A 22797-nucleotide genomic window follows, 5' to 3' on the forward strand; every position below is an offset into this window, starting at 1 on the left:
TCAAAAAAACACTACATTACACTACACTACATGAAATAAAGTTTTACAATAAACATTTACATACCCCATATACTAGTCCCCGTATAAAGATGGCCCCCAGGGTGTTTTCGGCGTCGGACGCATATGCTATTATTGCCTCCAACACCGAAACAGCCAGTGAGAATGAATGGGGGGATCCTTCTTTCCTCCATTCATCCTCATCATCATCATCCAGTGATGTGTCTGGGGGTAGCGTAGCGTACGCTGCCCCCCAGACACGTCTTTTCCGCCAGTACCGTCCCAATAAGAGATCACGGTATGGCGTGAAATTCTACAAACTCTGTGACAGTACCTCAGGGTACACTTACAGATTTAGGGTACGTGCACACTGCGGAATGGCGGAGGATAACCCTTTGTGCATTCCGCAGCTCGCACCCACCGGCGGACTGATGCAGACGCGCGTCTCCACCCGTGTCATAGACTCCATCCTATGCACGGGCGGATTCCGTTGTCCGTCCAAAGAATGAACACGTTCATTCTTTGGACAGAGGGCGGAATCCGCCCGTGCATAGAATGGAGTGTGACACGAGCGGAGACGCACGCCTGCATCAGTCCGCCGGCGGGTGCCAGCTGCGGAATGCACAAAGGGTTATCCTTCGCCATTCCGCAGTGTGCACGTACCATTACAGTGTATGAAGGAAGGGACACCCGAATCCAGCCCCAGATGCCCCCTCCCGTCCTCAGAGTTAGTGGGGAGATCGTCCGGGAACTGATCTTCCCACTGCTGGATAAAGGTCACCACCACCTGTACCGGGATAACTTTTATACCAGCACCCCCTCCTCTGGTCTCTCGCTGCCCGAGCTACTGTAGCTTGCAGCACAATACGAAAATATCAGAAGTAGTAATAAAGCCCTAATATTTAGCAGCCATGGAGTGGACCCAGCGCTTCTGGATATGAAGGACCCCGTATCGCACCAGGACAACATTTTCCAGGTGACGTCCCCCACACTGGAGAACGGGAGACCCCAGAAGAAGTGCAGAGTGTGGCGTAACAGGGGGATCAGGAAGGACACCATTTTCCAGTGTGACGCCTGTCCTGATCCCCCCGGCCTCTGCATACTGGATCGCTCCAAGGCGCACCACACGTCATTGGAGTTCTACATTATCTAAATTCTGTCCCTTATTCCTATTTCAGGGGTAAATAGGAAAAAATACCATAGCACACCTAAATGGTCCCTCAGAGACTCAAAATAATGAAAAAATTGCATTAAAAATAGATGAAACAAAGTTACCGTTCCTGTAGTCCATCAGGACAAAATCCATAGAAAAATCACCTTACTGGAGACACGTCCTGAGCTGGCTAAGGTATATAGACGACGTTTTTGTAATTTGGGATGGGACCGTCCCTGAATTGGAGTCTTTCTTGGGGGTACTGAATGAGACACAAGAGGATCTCAAGTTTACACTGGTTTGGTCGAGTGAGCGGATACAGTTTTTGGACACCACTATTAGTATCAGAAATGGTGGTCTTGAGTCTGATTTCTATGTAAAACCGACTGATCGGAATAATATCTTGCACTATCAGAGTAATCACCCTAGAAGAATGGTTGATTCGTTACCTTGGAGCCAGTTGTTAAGGGTTCGACGCGTAGTGGCTGACGAATCTGTGGTTGACCACAGATTAGATGAAATGTGTGGTAGATTCATTGCACGTGGTTACCCTGTAGCACTGGTCGATAGACATTGTGAAAAGGTAAAAAATGTGAATAGGAACACTCTGTTCGGGAGAGAGGCACGCATGGTTACACCACGTATACCTTTTGTATCCACATATGGGCCCTTAAGTGGACGTATTGGCAGTATACTAAGGAAGAATTGGGGTATACTCAGTAAAGGATGTCCGAAAGTAGTGGAATTTAGTAGTCCACCGATGATGTCATATAAGAGGACTAAGAACATAAAAGATCTGCTTGTGAAATCCGATATTGGGGTATCCAGGGGACCGCGACAAACTACTTTGGGTTTAGCCAGGACGGGCTGCTTTCCCTGTCTTGGCTGCTCATGTTGCAGTAACCTATTGAAAGGCGAGACATTTGCACATCCACACACTACAAAACAATTTACAATAAAACAGAGATTTACCTGTAGATCGGACTTTGTTGTGTACATGATTGTATGCCCTTGTGGGCTATATTACATCGGGGAGACCACGCAGGAGGTTAGGCATAGGATACAACAACATAAAAGCACGATAAGGACACAGAAAACAGAGTTGCCTATTCCGAAACATTTCAGTGAAGCAGGACATACAGTGAGTCAGCTCAGATTCAGGGTGATTGATCACGTACCCCCATTGGTTAGGGGCGGAAACAGAGAATTGAGGCTTAAGAAATTAGAACTAAGGTGGATCTTTGTACTTGAGACGCTGAGCCCTAAGGGACTCAATCTTGAGTACAAGGTACTTCCGGGTATGTGATACTCTTCGTCAGTATTTTTATGATATACATTTGTGATTGTTTTTAAATGTTTTTAGATCATGTATATTGTTTGTTTTATTTTGTTTATTGCAGTTACTCCAGCGACTTGCTCCCGACTCTCCATTGGTTGGATTTAGTTTTTTGTGGGGTTTTTTTTGCTCTTAGGAACGGCATGATGAGTATACTCAGTTAGCTGTGTTTCTCTTTTTTGGAAATTGTGCAGTTCACACAACATATACGAATCATGATTATAAAGAACTATCCTCTCTCCCCTTTTTTTTGGGCACAGCATACCACTATGAAGCAAGTTGGAATGGTTACTGTCGTGAACTACAGTCCATAGTATGCATGAAGCCGTTTTAAGGATACATCAAGGATACATGTTAAGGATACATACAACAGTGTGTGTTGCCGATATCCTCTCTGTGATTCCTAATGCGGTTTACACCTTTGACGCCTGTTCACATAGGCATGAAAGCGATGTGACTCATGATGACATAAAATCCGGCATGGATTAGGTGAGCTACGTGATATGTTACCAGTTCGTCACCGGTTAGCAGGAATGGAACACCCGGAGTGGGCTCTGAGACCTGCATGGCCCCCACGGTTGGGGGAAACGGTGATGGTGATGTATAGACAGCCAAGCATATGATGCTATAGTTACGGCGAGTTTGTCATGCTTTCAGCTAAGCTTTACACATTGCCACCTGGAGTTCCTGTGTCACTGCGTAAGAGACTGATTTGTACATCTCTATATTGACCTCCGTGTCTATCCGGAAGATGTGTGGGACAGGACGGTATGTGTTGGGACAGTACACACTGATGCGCTTCTGTGCTGATAGTTGAACTGGAACGATTGCGAGCTTTGCCTCAGAAGGAGCCACACAAGCTGGACAACGCTGCTTTGTGACAGTTCCCACGAGTGCGGTTTGTTACCGACATATGACGGTGGATGTGCCCGCAACGATCATGGACTTTATTTTTTACATTTTTCATTAGCTGGAGCTACATATGAGGAATTATGCCCCATCTGTCATGTAGGCTGAACTGTATCTGTTGTCTTTATCCCAATTTTGTCCTTTTTCTTTTTGTACTATCATGCCGTATGAGCGTCGCGGTTGCCATAACACCGGTCAGCTGACCGGTGTGTTAGCATCAGCGGACTGTCGATTGGTTATATCCTGCACCTGCGCAGTGACACCGGCAAGACGCCGATGTTAGCGCGCTCTAGCTGTACCATGGAGTCGGTTGGATACAAGTCCTGGGGTATTTTCTGCTTTTAGTATGTAAGTTATCATGTTCACTGACACACTGTTTTTGGTGATGAGGGTTAATAAAGTTAATGATGTATTTGGCAACTACTTGCTAGCCTAAACATGTGATTGGTTGTATGTTGTATATATACCCTGTTCATTTGTATATTGTATCAGCTTGAGAAAGACCTTGTGGTCGAAACGTTGCTGCTATGTTATTGCCATGAGGGAATAAACACTTCTTTTTTGCACTTTATCCACGCCTTGATGCTGTTACCTATTTCAGGGGTCACGTTGATCCAGGGATTATTCTGATCGCCATTATGGAGTCGGGAAGGAATTTTTCCCCTGTGATGAGGCTACTGTCGTCTGCCTCACGAGGGTTTTTTGCCTTCCTCTGGATCAACACAGGTTGAATTTGATGGACACCTGTCATTTCCAACCTTATAAACTAATAATAGGCCCAATACCCCCAAATAAATTAGAATTGTCCCTTTTCCCCAGCTAAGTAGGTATGGCCGCCATTCCCATTAGAGGATGCCATGATGCAATTACAGAGCCTCTGTGCTGCCGGGACAGAAGAAAACCCCCACAAGTGACTCCATTCTGGAAACTATACCCCATAAGGAATCTAACAAGGGGGGCAGCGGGGATATGGCCCCCTGGTGACGGCCACATTTGTGGCGTGAAAATAAAAAAAAAATATTTTTTATTTTCACGGCACATGTTCCACATATGTGCCCATCACCAGTGGGGTCCATATCCTCACTGCACCCCTTGTTGGATTCCTTATGGGGTGTAGTTTCCATAATGGGGTCACTTGTGGGGGGTTTCTACTGTCCTGGCCGCACAGGAGCTTTGTAAATGCGACATGGCCTCCATCCTCCATTCCAGCCTCTAAATGGCGCTCTGTCCCTTTGGTGGCTTGCCCTGTGCCAATATGGCACATTATGTCCACATGTGGGGTATTTTCGTAATCAGGGGAAATTACCCTACACGTTTTGTGTTCACTTTCTTTTTCAACCCCTTGTGGAAAAGGAAAAAATCAAGGATAGACCAACATTTAGTGTAAAAAATGTTTAATTTTTACACTAAATCATTGATCTTGTCTTGATTTTTTCATTTTCACAAGGGGTTAAAAGATAAAAAAAACACAAAATGTGTAGAGCAATTTCCCCTGATTATGGAAATACCCCACATGTGGACATAAAGCGCCATGGGGGTGTAGGGTAAGCCTCCAAAGGGAAGGAGCGCCATTTGGTTTTTGGAGGCTGGATTTGGCTGGAATGGATTTCGAGGGGCCATGTTGCATTTAAAAGGCCCCTGTGTTGCCAAGACAGTTGAACCCCCCCACAATTGACCCCATTATGGAAACTACACCCCTCAGGGAATGTAACAAGGGGTGTAGTGAGCATATGGACCCCACTGGTGACGGACACAAATGTGGAACAATATGGCGTGAAAATTAAATATTACATTTTTTACACTATAATGTTGGTTTAGCCTTAAATTTTTCATTTTCACAAGGGGTTAAAAGAGAAAAAAACACACAAAATGTGTAGAGCAATTCCCCCTGAGTCCGTAAATACCCCACATGTGGACATAAAGCGTTGTGTGGGTGCAGGGCAAGCCTCCAAAGGGAAGGAGCGCCATTTGAATTTTGGAGGCTGGATTTGGCCAGAATGGATGATGAACGCCATGTCGCATTTACAGAGCCCTTGTGCTGCCAAAACACTGGAAACCCCCCACAAGTGACCCCATTCTGGAAACTACACCCCTCAGGAATCTATCAAGGGGGGCAGCGGGGATATGGACCCCTTGATGACGGGCACATTTGTGCCATGAAAGTGAAAAAATGAAAATTTTCACGTCACATTGTTCCACATTTGTGCCCGTCACCAGTGGGGTCCATATGCTCACTGCACCCCTTGTTAGATTCCTTGAAGGGTGTAGTTTCCAAAATGGTGTCACTTGTGGGGGGTTTCCAGTGTCTTGGCAGCACGAGGGGTCTGTAAATGCGACATGACCCTTGAAATTCATTCCAGTAAAATCCAGCTTGCAATGGCCAATTGGCGCTCCTTGCCTTTGGAGGCTCGTCCTGCGCCCGCTTCGCACTTTATGTCCACATGTGGGGTATTTCCTTACTCGGGAGAAACTGCGCTACACGTTTGGTGTTTTTTTTTTCTTTTATCCCCTTGTAAAAATGAAAAATGAAGGCTAGAACAACATTTTAGTGTAAAAAATAGAATTTTTCCTTTTTTACACCACATTGTTCTGAAAATCTGTGAAGCACCTGTGGGGTCCAAATGCTCACCGCACCCCTTGTTACATTCCTTGAGGGGTGTAGTTTTCTAAATGGTGTCCCTTTAGGGGTGTTTTTTAGGTTTTGGCACCCCAGAGCCTCTGCCAACCTGAAGTGGTACGGTCAAAAATAACCAAATATAACGGAGGCGTTGAAATTCACTGGGCGCTCCTTTATATCTGAGACTTGTGGTTGTGTCAAATAGCGCAATAGGGCCACATATGGGGTATTTCTATAAACTGCAGAAACGGGGCAATCAATATTGGGGTGCATTTCTCTGCTAATAGGTTTATCATTATGAAAGATATTGGATTACAATAAAATCTCTGCACAGCTTTTATTTCTGTGACTCCCCTAAAGGGTTAAAACACTTTCTGGGTGTGCTTTTGCAGAGTGTGGGGGGTGCAGTTTCTGAAATGGGGTGCTTTGTGGGGCTTTCTAACACACAGGCCCCTCAAATACACTTTAAACCTGAACAGGTCCCTGAAAATATCTGATTTTGAAATTTTACAGAAAATTTGGAAAATTGCTGCTAATGTTTTAAGCTTTCTATTGTCTAAAAAAAATGAAATATAGTTTAATAAATGCCGCCAACATAAAGTAGACATGTTGCTAATGCTATTTAATGTATAATTTATGTGGCATAACCATTTTCTGTATAAGCAGAAAGGTTTCAAAGTTTGAAAAATGCATTTTTTCACAATTTTTCACGTTATTTTGGTGTTTTTCATAAAGATTCGTTATGAGTATCGATTCCATTTTACCAGAAATGTAAAGTACAATATGTCACGAGAAAACAATCTCAGGATCAGCCAGATAGGTAAAAGCATCCCGAAGTTATTAATGACTAAAGTGACACAGGTCATATTCATAAAATTTGTCTCTGTCCTTAAAGTGTCACTGTCGTGAAATTTTTTTTTGCAGAAATCAATAGTCCAGGCGATTTTAAGAAACTTTGTAATTGGGTTTATTATCCGAAAAATGCATTTTTATCATGAAAAATCAGTTTGAAGCTCTCCCCCCTGTCTTCATTGTTCTCCTATGGAGAGAGCTAAAGAAAAGACCAAAACAGGACAACAAAGAGTTAATCTACAAATCCCTCACGGGATATCTGTTCTGACCATCACCAGTGACCTGTCTGAGCTCAGATTACAGCTGTCACCCAGCTCCTTGCCTGTAATCCTCTGTTATCTGCTTTCTGCTGCCGGCTAACTCCCTCCTTCCTCCTCCCCCCTCCCCTCTCCCTAGAACAGACAGGGGACGTCTCCTGCAACAAGTCACAATTTTCAGATTTTTCAGAGTGGATGAAAAAGAGGAAGGAGGGGGGGACCTGGGAAAAGGCTTTTTACATGCAGATAATGGCAGATTTGGCTAATAAACCCAATTACAAAGTTTCTTAAAATCACCTGGACTATTGATTTCTGCAAAAAAAAAAATACGACAGTGACTCTTTAAGGCCATTTCAGGCTCTGTCCTTAAGGGGTTAATATGCAATTTTGAGGTATAATGCATTTAACTTATGAATGAACTATTATTTGTCAAAAATATTAAATTAGTTTTGACCATTTTGGGGAATAACAAATAAAAAAATACTGTTGTGTTCCGATTTATCAACTTGAACAGTTGCCCATGATTATATTAAAATGTAGATTGTAAAATAAAAAATAAGAAACAAATCATCATAAATCCTTAAAAATATGTTTAACACAAAAATTAGATTTAACACATTAATGACACACAGGGGTGGGCGGGGGTGTAATTTTTTTTTTTTAATTGCCTTTAAAGAACCATAATGAGCCATCATAATAGGGGTGTACTTTGTAATAACACCATAAAATATACTGCAAAATAGAAATATTTTTCTGGCGTGAGGTAAAATAAAAAAAAAAGTTAAAATTAAAAAATGTGAGTGATTTTATGCTGTTCACTGTGTGGTGGTAAAATTTACAAATTATTTTTATTCATTAAAATACAACATATTTTAACAGGTCGGACATTTCTGCATGTGCCGATACCAAATATGTTGTTTTTTTTCCTACTTTTAAAGACTGAATAAGATTATCAGTCACAAGAGCTGTTGAAGCCTTTAAAAGGCCTCTGGCTGCCATGACAATTGATCGGCTCCACATGATCTCGTTGCAGTTAGCGGATAAGACCTCTGAATCACCAATGACACATGGCCATACAGTTTTGATAGTAGCATCTAAACAGTTAAAATAGCCTGCAACACAGATCACTTCATGCCAGCTATTAGAGGTGGCCCTCTGCTCCTGAATGCAGTTCTGCTCCATACACTGTTGATGTTACCAGGACAAATTTGCTCATCCTGTGTCATTAACAGGTTAAACAGCTCATCTTCTGATGACACTTTCCCTTTAAGGCCCCGCCCCATCTTGATTTATTAAGCATATAAAGTGTCTAAACACCGGCGATTTTAAGAAACGTTGTAATTGGGTTTATTAGCCGAAAAATGCATTTTTATCATGAAAAACTGTTTGAACTTCTCCCCCCTGTCTTCATGGCTTGCTTATGGAGAGGGGAGGGGTGGAGAGAGATAAGGCACCAAAACAGGACAACAAAGAGTTAATCACCCGGCTGTCTCCTCTGACAGTCAGCACTGACCTCTCTGACCTCTGAATACCTGTCACCCAGCTCCTGTTGTGTAATCCTTTGTTCTCCGCTCTCTGCTGCCGACTAACTCCCTCCTCCCTCCTCCCCTCTCTATAGAACAGACCAGGTTGTGTCTGATGCAGCAAGTCACAATTTCCTGATATTTTGCAGCGAATGGAAATAAGGAGGGAGGGGGGGGGGGACCTGGGAAAAGTCTTTTTAAATGCAGATAATGGCATATTTGGATAATAAACTCAATTACAAAGTTTCTTAAAATCGCCTGGACTATTGATTTCTGCAAAAAAAAAAAAAAAAAAAATATGATAGTGAATCTTTAAACGTGTTGCATGACAAGCTCAAGTCAAAATTCAGTTTTTTTCAAACAGTACAGTAAATCTGCTCCATTGTCCTTTATTGACTTATCACAATGGCAATAAATAATTTTGCCAAAAAAATGAGGAAAGAGCCTTATGATAACTGATGCATTTGCGGTCAACTGAAGCAGAAAATAAATGACCAATAATAGATATATTTGAGCAGACCAGTCCAGTTATCATGGCAGTATTATTCATGTTTGCTTCACAAATGTAAACACATTTGGATATCCACCCTGTACGTGAAATGCTCTTGAGATAGCCCTGTTTTGATAAATGTAAATGACGACATTATTGCCCATTTGTGAAGTTAATGTGATGCACTTTTTTAATGTATTCTTACACATTACCTGTTATATTTTGATCCTCACAATTCTTAAAAAAAAACAACTCCAAAAAATGTGGGAGCTACATATGTAAACAGGTTATCAAACTTTATTGAATATTACTGTATATAGTTACAAAATCATCAGAACCAATGGGTTGATGGAATTGGAAAAATAAGTAGAGATTTTTATGATGGCCCCTACCAATTTTTAAATCAGTAAAAACACTAATAAAACATCATACAAAGAATGAAGCAGTGCAGGGTAAAGCACTGATCGGGCACAACATAGGTATAATAATAGCATATTTGCATCTTTTCTGGAGAGGCACATTTCTCCTATTAAAGACAGGACACAATAATCTGTATGGCACTAACAGCAGTACACTAATGTCCTCATATCTTATCATTACTAAACTTCCTTGGCTATTAAATTGCACTAGTAAACTGGATATAGCAAAGAACAGGAGTGTAATGTATAAGGTAAAATATTTACAAAGAAAAGTAAGGTAAATTGACCAGGATAAAAATGGAAATACTGAGCCGTCACTCTTCTTCATCATCGCTGTCCTTCATAGAAATCCCCTGGAGTCCTCCCCTATCAGACACAGACATTGTAGCTTCTTCCATAGTTAAACGGTTGTGAATAGTCTCATATGTCTTATTATTTAATGTGCCATCCAGCACTCCCTGCAGCCTGAAGTCTCTGTAGGTTTTCTGTGAGAAATAAGAGCGGAAATAGTATCACACATTTGACTCGCATGTCATAGCATGTTTACATCACATTTCTCGCTATATTTACAGTGTCCAGAGTGACATTTAGAAGACGAGTAAAAAGAGATGTTTGTATATAAACCCACCTGACAGTAACAGAACACATGTACTGCTTCTAAGAGCAGGGGCAACATAAATGGATGGACACTGATTTATAGCATTGTTACAGTAATCTAGATCTAACATTAAAAACTTACCTTTTCTATCAAGTACCATACATTGCACAATAAGCAGTTATGGATATCATGCGGCTAGAGATTTCATCTCCCATATGACAGCACAGTACATTCTCCTATAGGAGAACCCAAGGAATCTAAATGTCTAGAAATGTTCTGTAACACTGACATGTTTGCCGCATGGCCATGTTTGCTCTGCTAGGCTCCTTTTGAAGTGACAGCCAAGTGTTTATGTCTCCTTACTTATAAACAACAACAAAACTTATCTAAGCATCCAAAGCTTCCATACATATTTTTCACATTTGCATAAAATTTTATTCCATGATGAAACATTAATCTGTCTGACTTACTTTGATCCATTTGGAAATATTATACACGTGTGATGTACCGTAGAAAATATAAAGTATAACAAATACACCTACCATTGGAAAAGTTTGGAAAGTGTGTGGTGGGGGTCTTATTTCTTTAAGCCTGCTGTCATGCTATGGATAAATGTTTAACCCTGATATCATGTTCACATGGAAAATAACTTCCATCTGTTTTAATAAGAAAATACAGTACACCTACACCTCAAAGAGTTCAAACACAGTAAAGTGTAACACCTAGAATCACCATTCCCTTCTACCAATTACACCACTGTAATAATAAGAAAGCACATTAATTAAAATCAATATTATATTTTGAATTATTAATCGAATTCTGTGTAATTTCCTTGAGGCAAGGGGATAGTAACAGTAGGTGTCATGCTTTTACAAGAAACCAGAAGTTCATTTATTATCTGTTTTAGGGTGTCTTTACACGTAGTGTATCGTAGCGGATTTCATGGTGCGAGTTCTGCAGCAAAATCCGCTGTGATACCCGATACTGTTATTTTCTATGGCTTAACATACTCGCAGTGGATTTTTCATTCTGCTGCAAGAATGTAAAGCCCCTTCCCACTTAAGCCACAGCTGCTGGGCTAATATGTTACCTGGCCACCTCCTGTCTGCTTCTCAGACTCCAAGCTCGCTAGGGTCCCGCTCAGTCAATCAGTGGCTGCAGCGGGACAGCGCATTAATTGGCTGGGTGGGACGCAAGGGAGTTGGAAGCCTGAGAAGCAACCAGAGCGAGAGCAGGTAACATATTATCCTGGCAGCGGTGGGTTAAGTGGGAAGGGGCTTTACATTCTTGCAGTGACAAGACGCGTAAAGCCATTGAAAATGACAGTACCCAGTACTGCAGGGAAATTCGCTGCAGAAATTGCAGCATGAAATCTGCTGCAATATGGTACGTGTGAAGCTACCCTAAAGGTGGTCGACTACGCTTTTGAGTCCTGCACAAAAGCCGTGTACGTCCAGCAAATAAGCAGAACGTTGTCACATAATGACTTCGTCCTGCTCATTTAAGTCAATATGGCCGTCGACCGAACGTCGGGCTGCACGGCAGCATCCTTTTCTCAATGATTTCCGAAGTGCAGCCCGACGTGTGGACAAAAACGCCATATGAACAAGACCCACTGTGGGATTTTAATGGCAAAAGGCGGCCATCTATTGATAATGAAAGCCGCAAATAAGTATCATGATCATTATTTGCAGCCGTCATTATCGATAGATTGCCGCCTTATGCTGCTATAATCCCACATTTAAAAGCAAATATTGGTAAAATAGTGTAGGAAGGGGAAACATTTCTAACAGGTCCAGCAAGCTGTATCAAATTTATAATTCTGATCAATTTACTGCAATTCTCACTCTTATGCTGGGTTTACACAGAGCGATAATTTGCCCGATTGTCCGATTAACGATTTCAAAGTAACGATTTTTTTTAATAACGATCAGCGTTAAGACAGAATTATATATTGTACGGAAAAATCGTTTTGGGATCGTTTTGCGATCGCTTAAGCCTATCTCGCACATAGGTTAAATCGGTGAACGACTGTTTACACGGAACGATCTGCGAATGTTTTGTGAACGACCAACGACGATTTGAGAACATGTTCAAAGATCAAAATTAGCGATTTCTCGCTCGTCGCTTGATCGTTCGATGCGTTTACACGTACGATTATCATTCGAATTCAATCGTTATCATGCAAATTTGCATGATAATTGTTCCGTGTAAACGCAGCATTAGGATCTTATGTTCATACTAAGTGAAAAAAAAAATGAAAAGGCAGCCACTTTTTCTTTTTAAAAAGACGTCAGTTCTTGCAGCATTTTAATTGTCCTGCGTGGAATGCATTGAAGTCAATGTAATGACGTCCGCCCAATGTACACAATGTATTAAATGACATGTCTGCGTGGACATCAAAATAATGATCATGACAATTATTTTTGAATGTCTTCTGCAAATAAAGGACATTATTTTTTTAGTTGTTCACACACAGTTCTTATTTTTTTCACCGTCTTTTTACAACTTTCAATTCAAGACACACCCAAAGGCCAATTAGTCCACCTAAACTAGAGTAATGTACCAACAGCCGTCATTGCATTGATGAGCGGCCAGACAACAAAATGATGTCCCTCATTTTGACCCCAAAATGACAGACATCATTTAAAAAAAAATAAAGAAAAGATGTCATGGGAGCATAGCCATAAAGTGCAGACTTCTATTTATACACTTAAAATGTCCAAAACATTTTCTGTTAAAAATAAATGTTTTCATCTTTAGTTGTTATGCATTATGTTCTAAAGACTGATATCTAAAAAGATGACTGATACAAACCATAGAAAAATATAGTCATTGCATATAAAAAGCCACACAAGTCGACAAATACCATGATTCTTTCTAACTAATGTCTCAATAGTTCTTAAAATCAAACAATCTTTATTTTTTTACATTTCTTACAGGGTTGTCTAACAAAAGCAACTGACCCTAAAAGGCACAACTAAACAGCCTGACTGATTCACTAGCGCTGGTAGTCAGTTATCTCATTTTTTACTGATAACATTTTAATCCATGCTTTTCACTATAAAATGTGATGCAGGAAAATGTGTAATGTGTGCACACACAGTCCCTTTTTGGCCGTTTGACGACTGTCTTTTAGGGTGGTTGTTGTTTTGAGTCCAAATAGCGGCTGCAATTGTGTAAATAATGGTTGTCGTAAAATAACACCAATTATTTGGACTAAAAATGACGGCATCAAACGGCCAAAAAAGACAGTGTCTGAACATAGCCTACCAGTGTTAAGCCAAACACCACAAAAAATTATTCCAATTCCAATTTTTTCCAATCACATTGATACTTTCTCTCCTTAACATAAATTCATCAGTGTTGTAAAATGAACATTTCAATATTTCACAGCACTAGCACATGAAACTAACTGCAAAATGTTGTTCCTACAATGCTGTTGTTTTCAAACAATAATTACATAGAGTTTCTCTGCATTAACAACCACAACTCCAAATGTATTTAAGAGCTAAACCTGTTTATAAAGATTGCAGAGATGTCTTTGTAAAAGCAATACATTTTGTATACAAGAATGATGAAGGTATCAAAAATTGAATTTCATCCAAAAAACCATGCCAACTAAAGCAGCGGATTTGAACATGGTAGCCATTACCAGCCACCTGATTTCTACCATGCCTTTTTGATATAATAACAATGTTTTATAGTCAAATCTCTGGATACATGGGATCTTAAAGTGTTTAGGGCTCCTGTACCAAACTGTACCGGAATAAAAGTCACCAGAGTTGTGTGACAGAAACAAGCAAATTGGTGTTGGGCAGCTAAGGTCAACACAATCCTTTCTCAGACATAAGGCCCTCTATGTCTTTATTAAAAAAAAACACATTTACTATAAATCTGCCATGAAAAATAAAAAAAATGCATTTTGAAATGATCATCAAAACACTTTTTTTTTTTAATGAGGAAAATTCAAACCTTCTTTTGTGTAAGGCATTTGGTAGCCATTCAGCAAAATGTAGTACTAGTAATAAACTTTGCAAAGAAATAAATGACATAGTAAGTGAGCAAGGTTAAAAAGACATGTCCATTAAGTTCAACCAAGGGACGGAATGGATGCAGGACATGTTAAAAGACTTTTGCAGTCAGATGTTATTTGAACTTTATAAAGGTTCTCTTCAAATTAACAGGTGATTATTATTAGTATCTGGCCCTAAATCCAGTCTGCGTGCCCAAAATTCCTTTCCCTCTATGTGCAGCATTTTACCATTGTATTGGCCACCCATTAGGCCTCTAAAGAATCTGGTATTTCATTTTGATATAATTGGTAAAAACAAACTAAACAGTTAAGCAAATTAAAACCAGTGGCATATATAATGGAACAATAACATGTTTATCTTCTTGTTTCTACACATTCTCCAAAGAAAAAGAAAAATCATTGAGCTGATTGTAATAAGCTGAATACTCCCCATCCATGAGTTGGTTAAGCAGCTTGTGATAGTCAAATTGGAGTCATTATGTGACAATTCCATACTGTGCACACAGGAAAACGCCATTCAGATATCTTTGGTAAATCTTGCACAAATCAATATGAAACTAGCTGACTGAGTAGCTGTCTGTAATAATCCTAGTATTTAATTGGCTGCCATGGGTTATTGCATATATATGCCACGGCCCATGGTATTAATTACACATTTCATAAGAGGAGCACACCAATACTAACTCACTTTAATGAGCTAAATAGTAACACAAAGGTGGGGAAAAAATAAGACATTTGGCACATTGTAAATAACTTACCTTCACAATCTTGATGATGGTTTTTAACTGATACACATGGAGTTGAAGGTCTAATCGGTCAGCCAGCCACACACATATGACTTTAACAGAACTGCTATACCATAGCTGCAAAAAGAAAGCAAAAGACTCTGCAGTATTCATTTAACAGATACGGTAATGACTGCTAATGAAACACTCTGAAATGATGACAGGCCAGCACTTGAAGTCAATAATGCTATAATTTCCTGATAAGAGAACTGTATGTTTCGCCAGGAAATCAAGCAACCTGACCTGGATTGTTCTTTATGTGAATTAGCACTAACTGTTCTGCTTCCAAGCTGTAACATTCATTAAAAAACTGTTTTGCACTTTGCAGCCAACATTAGTCAAAGATGGATATTAAAAGCTACTGCTGTTGAAGCTATGAGGGCAGAAAACACAAGCACTTAAATAAATATGAACAAAGGCGAGGATGACCTGTAGTTACTAGATTGTATTGATTATAGGGCGGACACACACACACACACACACAGTTAACTATGTAGTCACTGAACAAATCATGATGATCAATGTAAACAAATGCCTTCATTAATAGCCTATTCCCCTTCTATAACCTCTCTCTACATACCTATCTACCTGTGAATTTACCACTACATAGCTATTTCTTCTTCTCTCTATATCAATCTATCCTACCTCTATATTTGTGGATCAACATACTTATCTATTGATCTACGAACATGCAGAGGTATAACAATATGGGGCCATTGCATTGTGGTTTAAATCGGAGATAAACTCTAGAAGACTCCTATGTTCACTTTGTTCTAAATGTTGAACAAAAGCCTTTTAGTTAAACTGGAAAAGTGAAAGATGTGATCCTGTTAAGAAGTAAGAGATTACATTTATTGAGATCTCCTGTTCCTGCCCTGTTCTTAGGGAGTCTCTCCACAGGAGAAGGGTTTAAGTCCTTTCCTAAAGTAATTTCCTGTTTCTTATGAATGTGTCGAGAAGTGTAAATAGGAAAAACATTGTGTCTTCATACGGAAGATGAACAAAAATGTGCATTAAAATAGAGTGTAAAATTCGCGCTGCGTTGCTTTCTGTAACTTAACGGCTCTCGCTATAAAATCCAGAATATGTTTGCATGTGTATCTGCAGATAACTAAATGTCCTAAAATAGACATAAAACAGAGAGTCTATATATGATGCAGTGTTTGAAAAGTAAGACAATCCTCTGCAATGTTTTTTGATGGATGAATTGCTGAAATGTATGCATATCTGTATCAGCATAATAAGCATGTATGCTTTCCCCAGCAGATCAATACTGTTACATATTACATCGCATTCTAGCAGACAGTACATTTATTCATGTAATGACGTAATTTTTTCACATTTTTTCCCTTACATTTTTTATTTTGTCTCATTATTTTTTTTTCTATATAATGATTATGTTTGCACAATATCTTTAAGAAGCAGCTGAATGTGACAGAAAATATAAGAAGTAGGAGAAAATCTGTGATGTCACCTATAAAATGATTAAGGATTAAAAGGATTAAGACAACATATTACGTTTTAATGTACAGTATACCTAAAGTCCTGTTGGTAATTGCTTTATACTGACAGTAAACAATCGGTTAAATGTTTAGCAGCAATTTTACAATCACATAATGGAGAAACCCAAGGAATCTCTGCCATACTGTCTGAACAACACTCATCGCCCTCAGACAATGTATTTGACAGTAAAAAGAAGAGAGAGAAAAAAAGAAAATGGTATTGTTTTATATCTTATTCATAGCACATCAAGCTCCTGTAAGGGCATGCATTATTTTCCTGACAAGTAAAAATAAGAGGAAAGGAAAAGCTAGGGTTGATTCTGTGAGACCCTTGTATTTATTCACACTTATTGTGCATGACTGTAGACTGGTAAATCATATTAGCAGCCTGTCTCCCCATCAAGCTGCTACTTGCTTTCCAGCCCTGCAAAGGTTCAACAAATCAACAGGAGCACGGAAAACAGAACATCAGTCTAATCTAGTGTTTAAGGTGAAGTTTTCAAACCCAATCTAAGAGAATCTTTAGAGCAACCAACAAGCTGAACGGCTCAGAAGGTGGTATTGACAATGAAATAGGGCTGAAATATTGAGAAACGCAGCGCTTGTGCATTTTAATAACACATGGGTCAACAAGGACACAGCTCCCTCAGAGCCAATAGTTGCCACCAACTATGGAATTGCCACACCAAGACTACGAACGCTCTCAGTTCATCAGCTTTCTTAAACAGTTCATCAGCTTTCCTAAACACTCTAAACCCCCTTGGTGGACCTTTAATCTTGAATTAACAAATCAAAGCCATGGAAAAGGGTGCAGTCTGAATGGCTAGCATTGATCCCCAACTGTGCTCGGCACTGCAACAGGCACTGAAAAACTCTCTGTCTATTGTGACCAGAAATTGACAAGCCTCCTCTCTTAAAGTAGTACATCTGAGCCAGGCTGGATCCACACAGCTGTAAAGGGCTCCACTCTCAGGACACAGGGGAAGCAACAATAGAACAAGCATGAGCTCTTTGTCACTGCCAGACTCTGCAATTTTCTAACAAGGATTTGAGTTGTTTCTTTCTAGTGCCCATGAAAAGAGATTTAGCAACATACCATGCTTTTCTCCCCTTGTATACGTATAAAGAACACGGCAAAGGAATTCCTCTGCTCCACTGCCTACCTAAAAAACTAAACAAGGCCATTTCACATTTAGCATCTTATCAGTGGCAGACTGCGGCGTGTTTAGAACGACTGGGTGACATGCAGCACTTATTCGGAGAGGAGTGCCTTAGCTTTTCGGTGTGTGAAAAAACATGTATTCTGCAATGCAGGGATGATTAAGGTTCTAATGTAATGCTTGCAACTCCTCATCAAGTCACATGGCAATCATGTTGATGTTTATGTGACTTCTGAAAGCTGTGAAGGTTTTATTAGACCGTTATAGAAAGCTGTGATTAGGAGCTGTTACATATCTGTAGTCAGGATCATTCGCATATCTGCAAGAGGAGAGAAGTATTATTGAGTACAAATGCAGATTTGCACAGCACATTTTCTACCCTGGGGCTGCGTTCACACTACGTATATTTCAGTCAGTATATGTATATTTCAGCCAGTATATTTCAGTCAGTATTGCAACCAAAACCAGGAGTAGATTAAAAACACAGAAAGGATCTGTTCACACAATGTTGAAATTGAGTGGATGGCCGCCATTTAATGGCAAATATTTGCTGTTATTTTAGAACAACGGCTGTTATATTGAAATAATGGCAGTTATTTACTGTTATATGGCGGCCATCCGCTCAATTTCACCATTGTGTGAACAGATCCTTTCTGTGTTTTTAATCCACTCCTGGTTTTGGTTGCAATACTGACTGAAATCTACTGACTGAAATATACGTAGTGTGAACGCAGCCTAAAGTAGTATTAAATCTGCAGCACTCAATCGACAGTGCAAATATAACATATATATATATATATATATATATATATATGCAAGCAGCTCTTAATATTTCACAACCACTGCCTATTTACAATCATCTTAATGACAGGTAACAGATGTACAACATTTTCAGTATGTGGTGCAAACAACCAATGGAAGCTTGATTACAAGGTGAAGGAGAATTCCAATGAAAATAAAAAAAAAAAGTGAAAAGGCTGGAGCAGAAAAAATAAAAAATGATACTTACCTATTTTCGTACCCCACAGCGCCGCTCCTGGGTCAGCCACCTGAAGCTCTTCCAGCTACAATATAATGTACCCAACTAAGCGAATGTCTGCTCAGCCAATCAGGGACTGAGGAGTAACACCACCCCAGTCACTGACTGGCTAAGCTGGCACTCTCACTTAGCCAAGCCGTGACGTTGCAGATGGAAGAGTCGGGTACGTAACCTACTCAGATTACAGCTGAAAATGACAGCTTGCAGCAAGACCCAGGAGCAGCGCTACGGAGGCATGGGGACTGGTAAGCATACATTGTTTATTAAGTTCCTCCACCCCCCTGCCTGTCTTTCTTTTTTATTTTTTATGCTACTTCCCTTTTAAATTGCAAAAAATAAATATAAAAAAAATTGCGGGAAAAAAAAACAAAACTGTATCGCAGTTGGAAAAAATTTACACATATATCATTGTTTATGGCAGATGCACTAAAGATAACAATATTTTTTCTTTGTAATCAACTATATCATCTTACATTTGTACTACGTTGATGTATTGCTAAAATGTGTTGATGAAAATATGCCAATGTATTTAGTTAGACAAAAGACAATTTTACCCTTCAATAAAAAAACAAACAAACAAAAAAAACATTAATGTAAGTACAGCATGAAAAACCTATTTCAAATAATTCTTTATGGCTGCCGAAATGTATTAGGGCACATAAACACATCAAAGCTTCTGTTATCTTTTTTTCTTCCTAGACGGATGATGGTCTCTGATCTTATATGACAGCTTTTGTCCTCCTTAGCAAATGCTCTGTATATAAGCTCAGACATGTACAAACTATGAGTCTCAAACTATGGATGGAGGCAAGGAATGTTTACACATAATCACACTGCAATGAGCAATAAATGAAGTCAATTGCCGCACTTGTCTACTTGTAAGAGCAGTGTATGTGTGTGGGCAACCAGCAAACACAGTATATATTATGTGTCTGAACCTTGGAAATACTTCGCAAGACATATTAGATGGTTGATTGAATAACAAATTCATAAAAAATAGTTCTGAGAAACTTATATTCCTATTCCTATACGTGCCTATGATACACAAATCTGCTTTCTGCAATTCAGGGCAGTTTGTAGTTTGCAAATAACCCCTTTCCTCACATAAACAGCTGACATCTTGGGGGATATTCATGGCTGGCTATACAAAAGAATTGCTTACAATGTAATAGGTGGCCAATAAGCTTGTCAAAGTGAGAGCCTTTGATAGCAGCTTTATGCTTCAGCTAATAGAGTGGAGTCTCAAATGGATATACCCCCTTCACAACATCCACACGCAGTAATATTACATAAGGAAAAGGACTTTTTTGTTGACAATCATATTTAATATACAAGTGCATATCAATGTGTTTTCAAATAAGAGTGAGTCGCAAGTGATATGAAAGACATCAACTGGTAGCATGTATTACTTCTATACTGTATGTGTGGTATACAGTAGTTTTATTTACAAATCACTTTCTCATATGGGTGGCATGGGTTTTGGACATTTTTAATAATTCAAAAAAGTATGTGTTTCTGTAAGTCTTTTCTTGTCTAAAGGTCAGACATGTCTCATTCTGTTAAAGTGACATAGCACGGGCCTTATGGAAGAAATAAACCATATTTTTGCATGTAAAAGCAAAATTAAATGTTATCAATAAATAAATATTCTTAAAAAAAAATCTCATTGAGAAGAATCTCTGAATGTGTAAAGTTATACCAAACCACCCAACTCAGACTCAACCTCTGTAAAAAGCCTTAAAAATATCAATTTGTTGTTTAAAGGTAAACATATAAAAACAATCAGTTCTTTGACTCAAGTAGTTCTTAGTTTTTCGGAAGAAAACACAGTTCTTTGCATAATTAAAGGAGTGCTAAAAGGCTTGGGTGGAAACCTAACAACTGTCAGCAAATCTGAGCATTACTTTTGCTTTTGAATTGCTGTTCTACTTTTCTCATGTCTTTTAAATGGTTTTCTATGGCAAGAACATTTTTCTTGATTAGTCACAGCTAATTAGCGTTCTGGCTTAGACAAGTAATCAGAAATGTCAGAGTTGTAAGGCTACATCTCCCTAATCCTTTGATAATAATTTAGCCTCCTGGGAGGGCTTCAAGCTGTGGTAAATAGTGGCTGACAATAAGGCAAAATTAGGTGGGCAGTAGACCATTAGGATAGAAAAATAAGAAGCACTACCAAAACCCGCTGAGCACCAACAGGCTACTAACTATCCTGCCAGACGAGGTGCCTGTTTAAGCCTGTAATGTTAATTAGCAGATTCTACCAGACCTGACACACATGGCCAGGTGCATCATGCTAAGATGCGTATTTCTGGGGCTGTGCCAAATGATAATTCTGTGCAGAGATCACATTTCAAGGTACTTGCTCATAAATGCACATACTTTTCAGTCATTATTCCAACAGACATACTGAATATTGTGCAGTATATTGACTTGTTGCATCCCGTAATGGAATAAAATGAACTCAGATTGGGTTTATTAGATCTTAATTATTGACCAACCTACAGGCTCTATATTCACATAATATTTAAAACTGTTGGTTGAGTAATAAAATAGTTAAAAAAAAAACTGCTTGCTAACAGCTCAAAAATCAAACCGAAAGGAGCTTTATTTTTTAATTTTAAATTCCTTAATGAATAATCATAATGTGTGCAACAAATAAACGAGAAGTCTGTTTTGTTTTTTTTAAATAAAAGGGAAGGGCAGCCAGTCAGTGACTGGGTCAGGAACACCGCTCCAGTCACTGATTGGCTGAGCGGGCTGTCCATCATCAGGGACAGGCATTTCCCCCCCGAGTCATGACGTCATCCCAAGTAGGGGGGATGCTTTCTGGTGGGGGTCCCGAGGTTGGTCCCGCCGCTTACCAGGGGCACAAGGAGAGATAAGTTAGGAATCGTTATTGCATCCCCCGCCCCTGCCGCCTTCCTGTCTTTAAAAATGGCCGGACTTTACCTAAATGATGCAATGTAGCCTGTCCATTTAAACTGCAGAAGAAGATCAGCCTTTACAACCTAACCACGGAAATACATAAGCTCACAAACGTCAGCTGAGGGATGGAGGGATTGGAGAAATGTTCAATTACAGCTATTTACCACTTGGAACACCACAATAAATGCTTAATGAGTCAATTAGGGGAGGGGGTTCTTTCAATTGGCTTAATGTGACCTCCATGTCAACATTTCTATATTGCTGAGGGTTATGTTACATAGGCTTTCTGGGTCCGAAGAAGCAATGCCAAGACTACACTGTAATTATGGCTATTAAAGAACACATTTGGTATTCCAAAATGCCTGTGGATACTATTATGCACAGGAATTATGCACTGGTAATTACAGCAGGTGAAATAAATATTGAACACATCACCAATTCTATATATATAAATTATATATATTTATATATAGCAGTAAATATATTTCTAAAGGTGCTATTGACATAAAATTTACACCAACCCATCCAATCTCCAAAGGCAAATTAAGTTTTGTTTAATAACTGACACATGGAAAAAGTATTGAACACATGAAAGTCATGACACCAGCTAAAATCTATCAGTAATGAGAATGCTATCTGGCCACTTAGGGACCAATAATATCAGCTGGTACTGATGGCCTATAAAAAGGTGTCTCGTTACCAATGAGCCACACAGGAAACATTTCATGATGAGTAAAACCAGTGAGTTGTCTTAAGACTTTCACAATCGTATGTGCACATTATGGTATCCGGGCAGATCACCCACTGTGGATTTTGCTGCTCACGCCATAAGCTGTATTCTGTTCATTCCTTGGGCGGATGGCGGAATCCGCCTGTGCACAGAACGGAGTCTATGGCACGGGCGGAGATGCGTGTGGGTGTTATTGAGGGCAAGCGGCAGAATCCACAGCAGGTGATGCGCAGTAGTGTGCACATACCCTTACTGTTGAAAGATATACTAAAGGCATTGGCCTCATCCAACACGTGATTTACCATTATTTACACCTGCAAGCAAGCAAAAATGATTGTGACTATCTATGCCAATATATGAAAAGTGAATATCTCCGTATGTTTCACTGGGCTTATTGAGAGGTGTGCACGTGCCTCTTAATAAATCTTGCATAAGACATGTCAAAACCTATCATCTACATGGTTCCAGG

General features: G+C 39.6%; 1 protein-coding gene across 2 annotated transcripts in view; it reads right to left on the minus strand.

The window, feature by feature from the left end:
* Positions 1 to 9413: 9413 nt before the first annotated feature.
* CADPS2 (calcium dependent secretion activator 2) overlaps positions 9414 to 22797 on the minus strand; it is a 424688-nt gene continuing 411304 nt past the window's right edge. For both annotated transcript variants that reach the window (XM_069976609.1, XM_069976601.1), the window contains 2 exons: positions 14946 to 15050; positions 9414 to 10038 (listed from right to left, as the gene is read on the minus strand). In XM_069976609.1, coding sequence (XP_069832710.1) covers positions 9868 to 10038; positions 14946 to 15050 — 276 coding nt within the window. In that variant the 3' untranslated portion in view covers positions 9414 to 9867. The remainder of the gene's footprint in view (positions 10039 to 14945; positions 15051 to 22797) is intronic.

Source organism: Dendropsophus ebraccatus, chromosome 1 (assembly GCF_027789765.1).
Source record: "Dendropsophus ebraccatus isolate aDenEbr1 chromosome 1, aDenEbr1.pat, whole genome shotgun sequence".
NCBI lineage: Eukaryota > Metazoa > Chordata > Amphibia > Anura > Hylidae > Dendropsophus > Dendropsophus ebraccatus.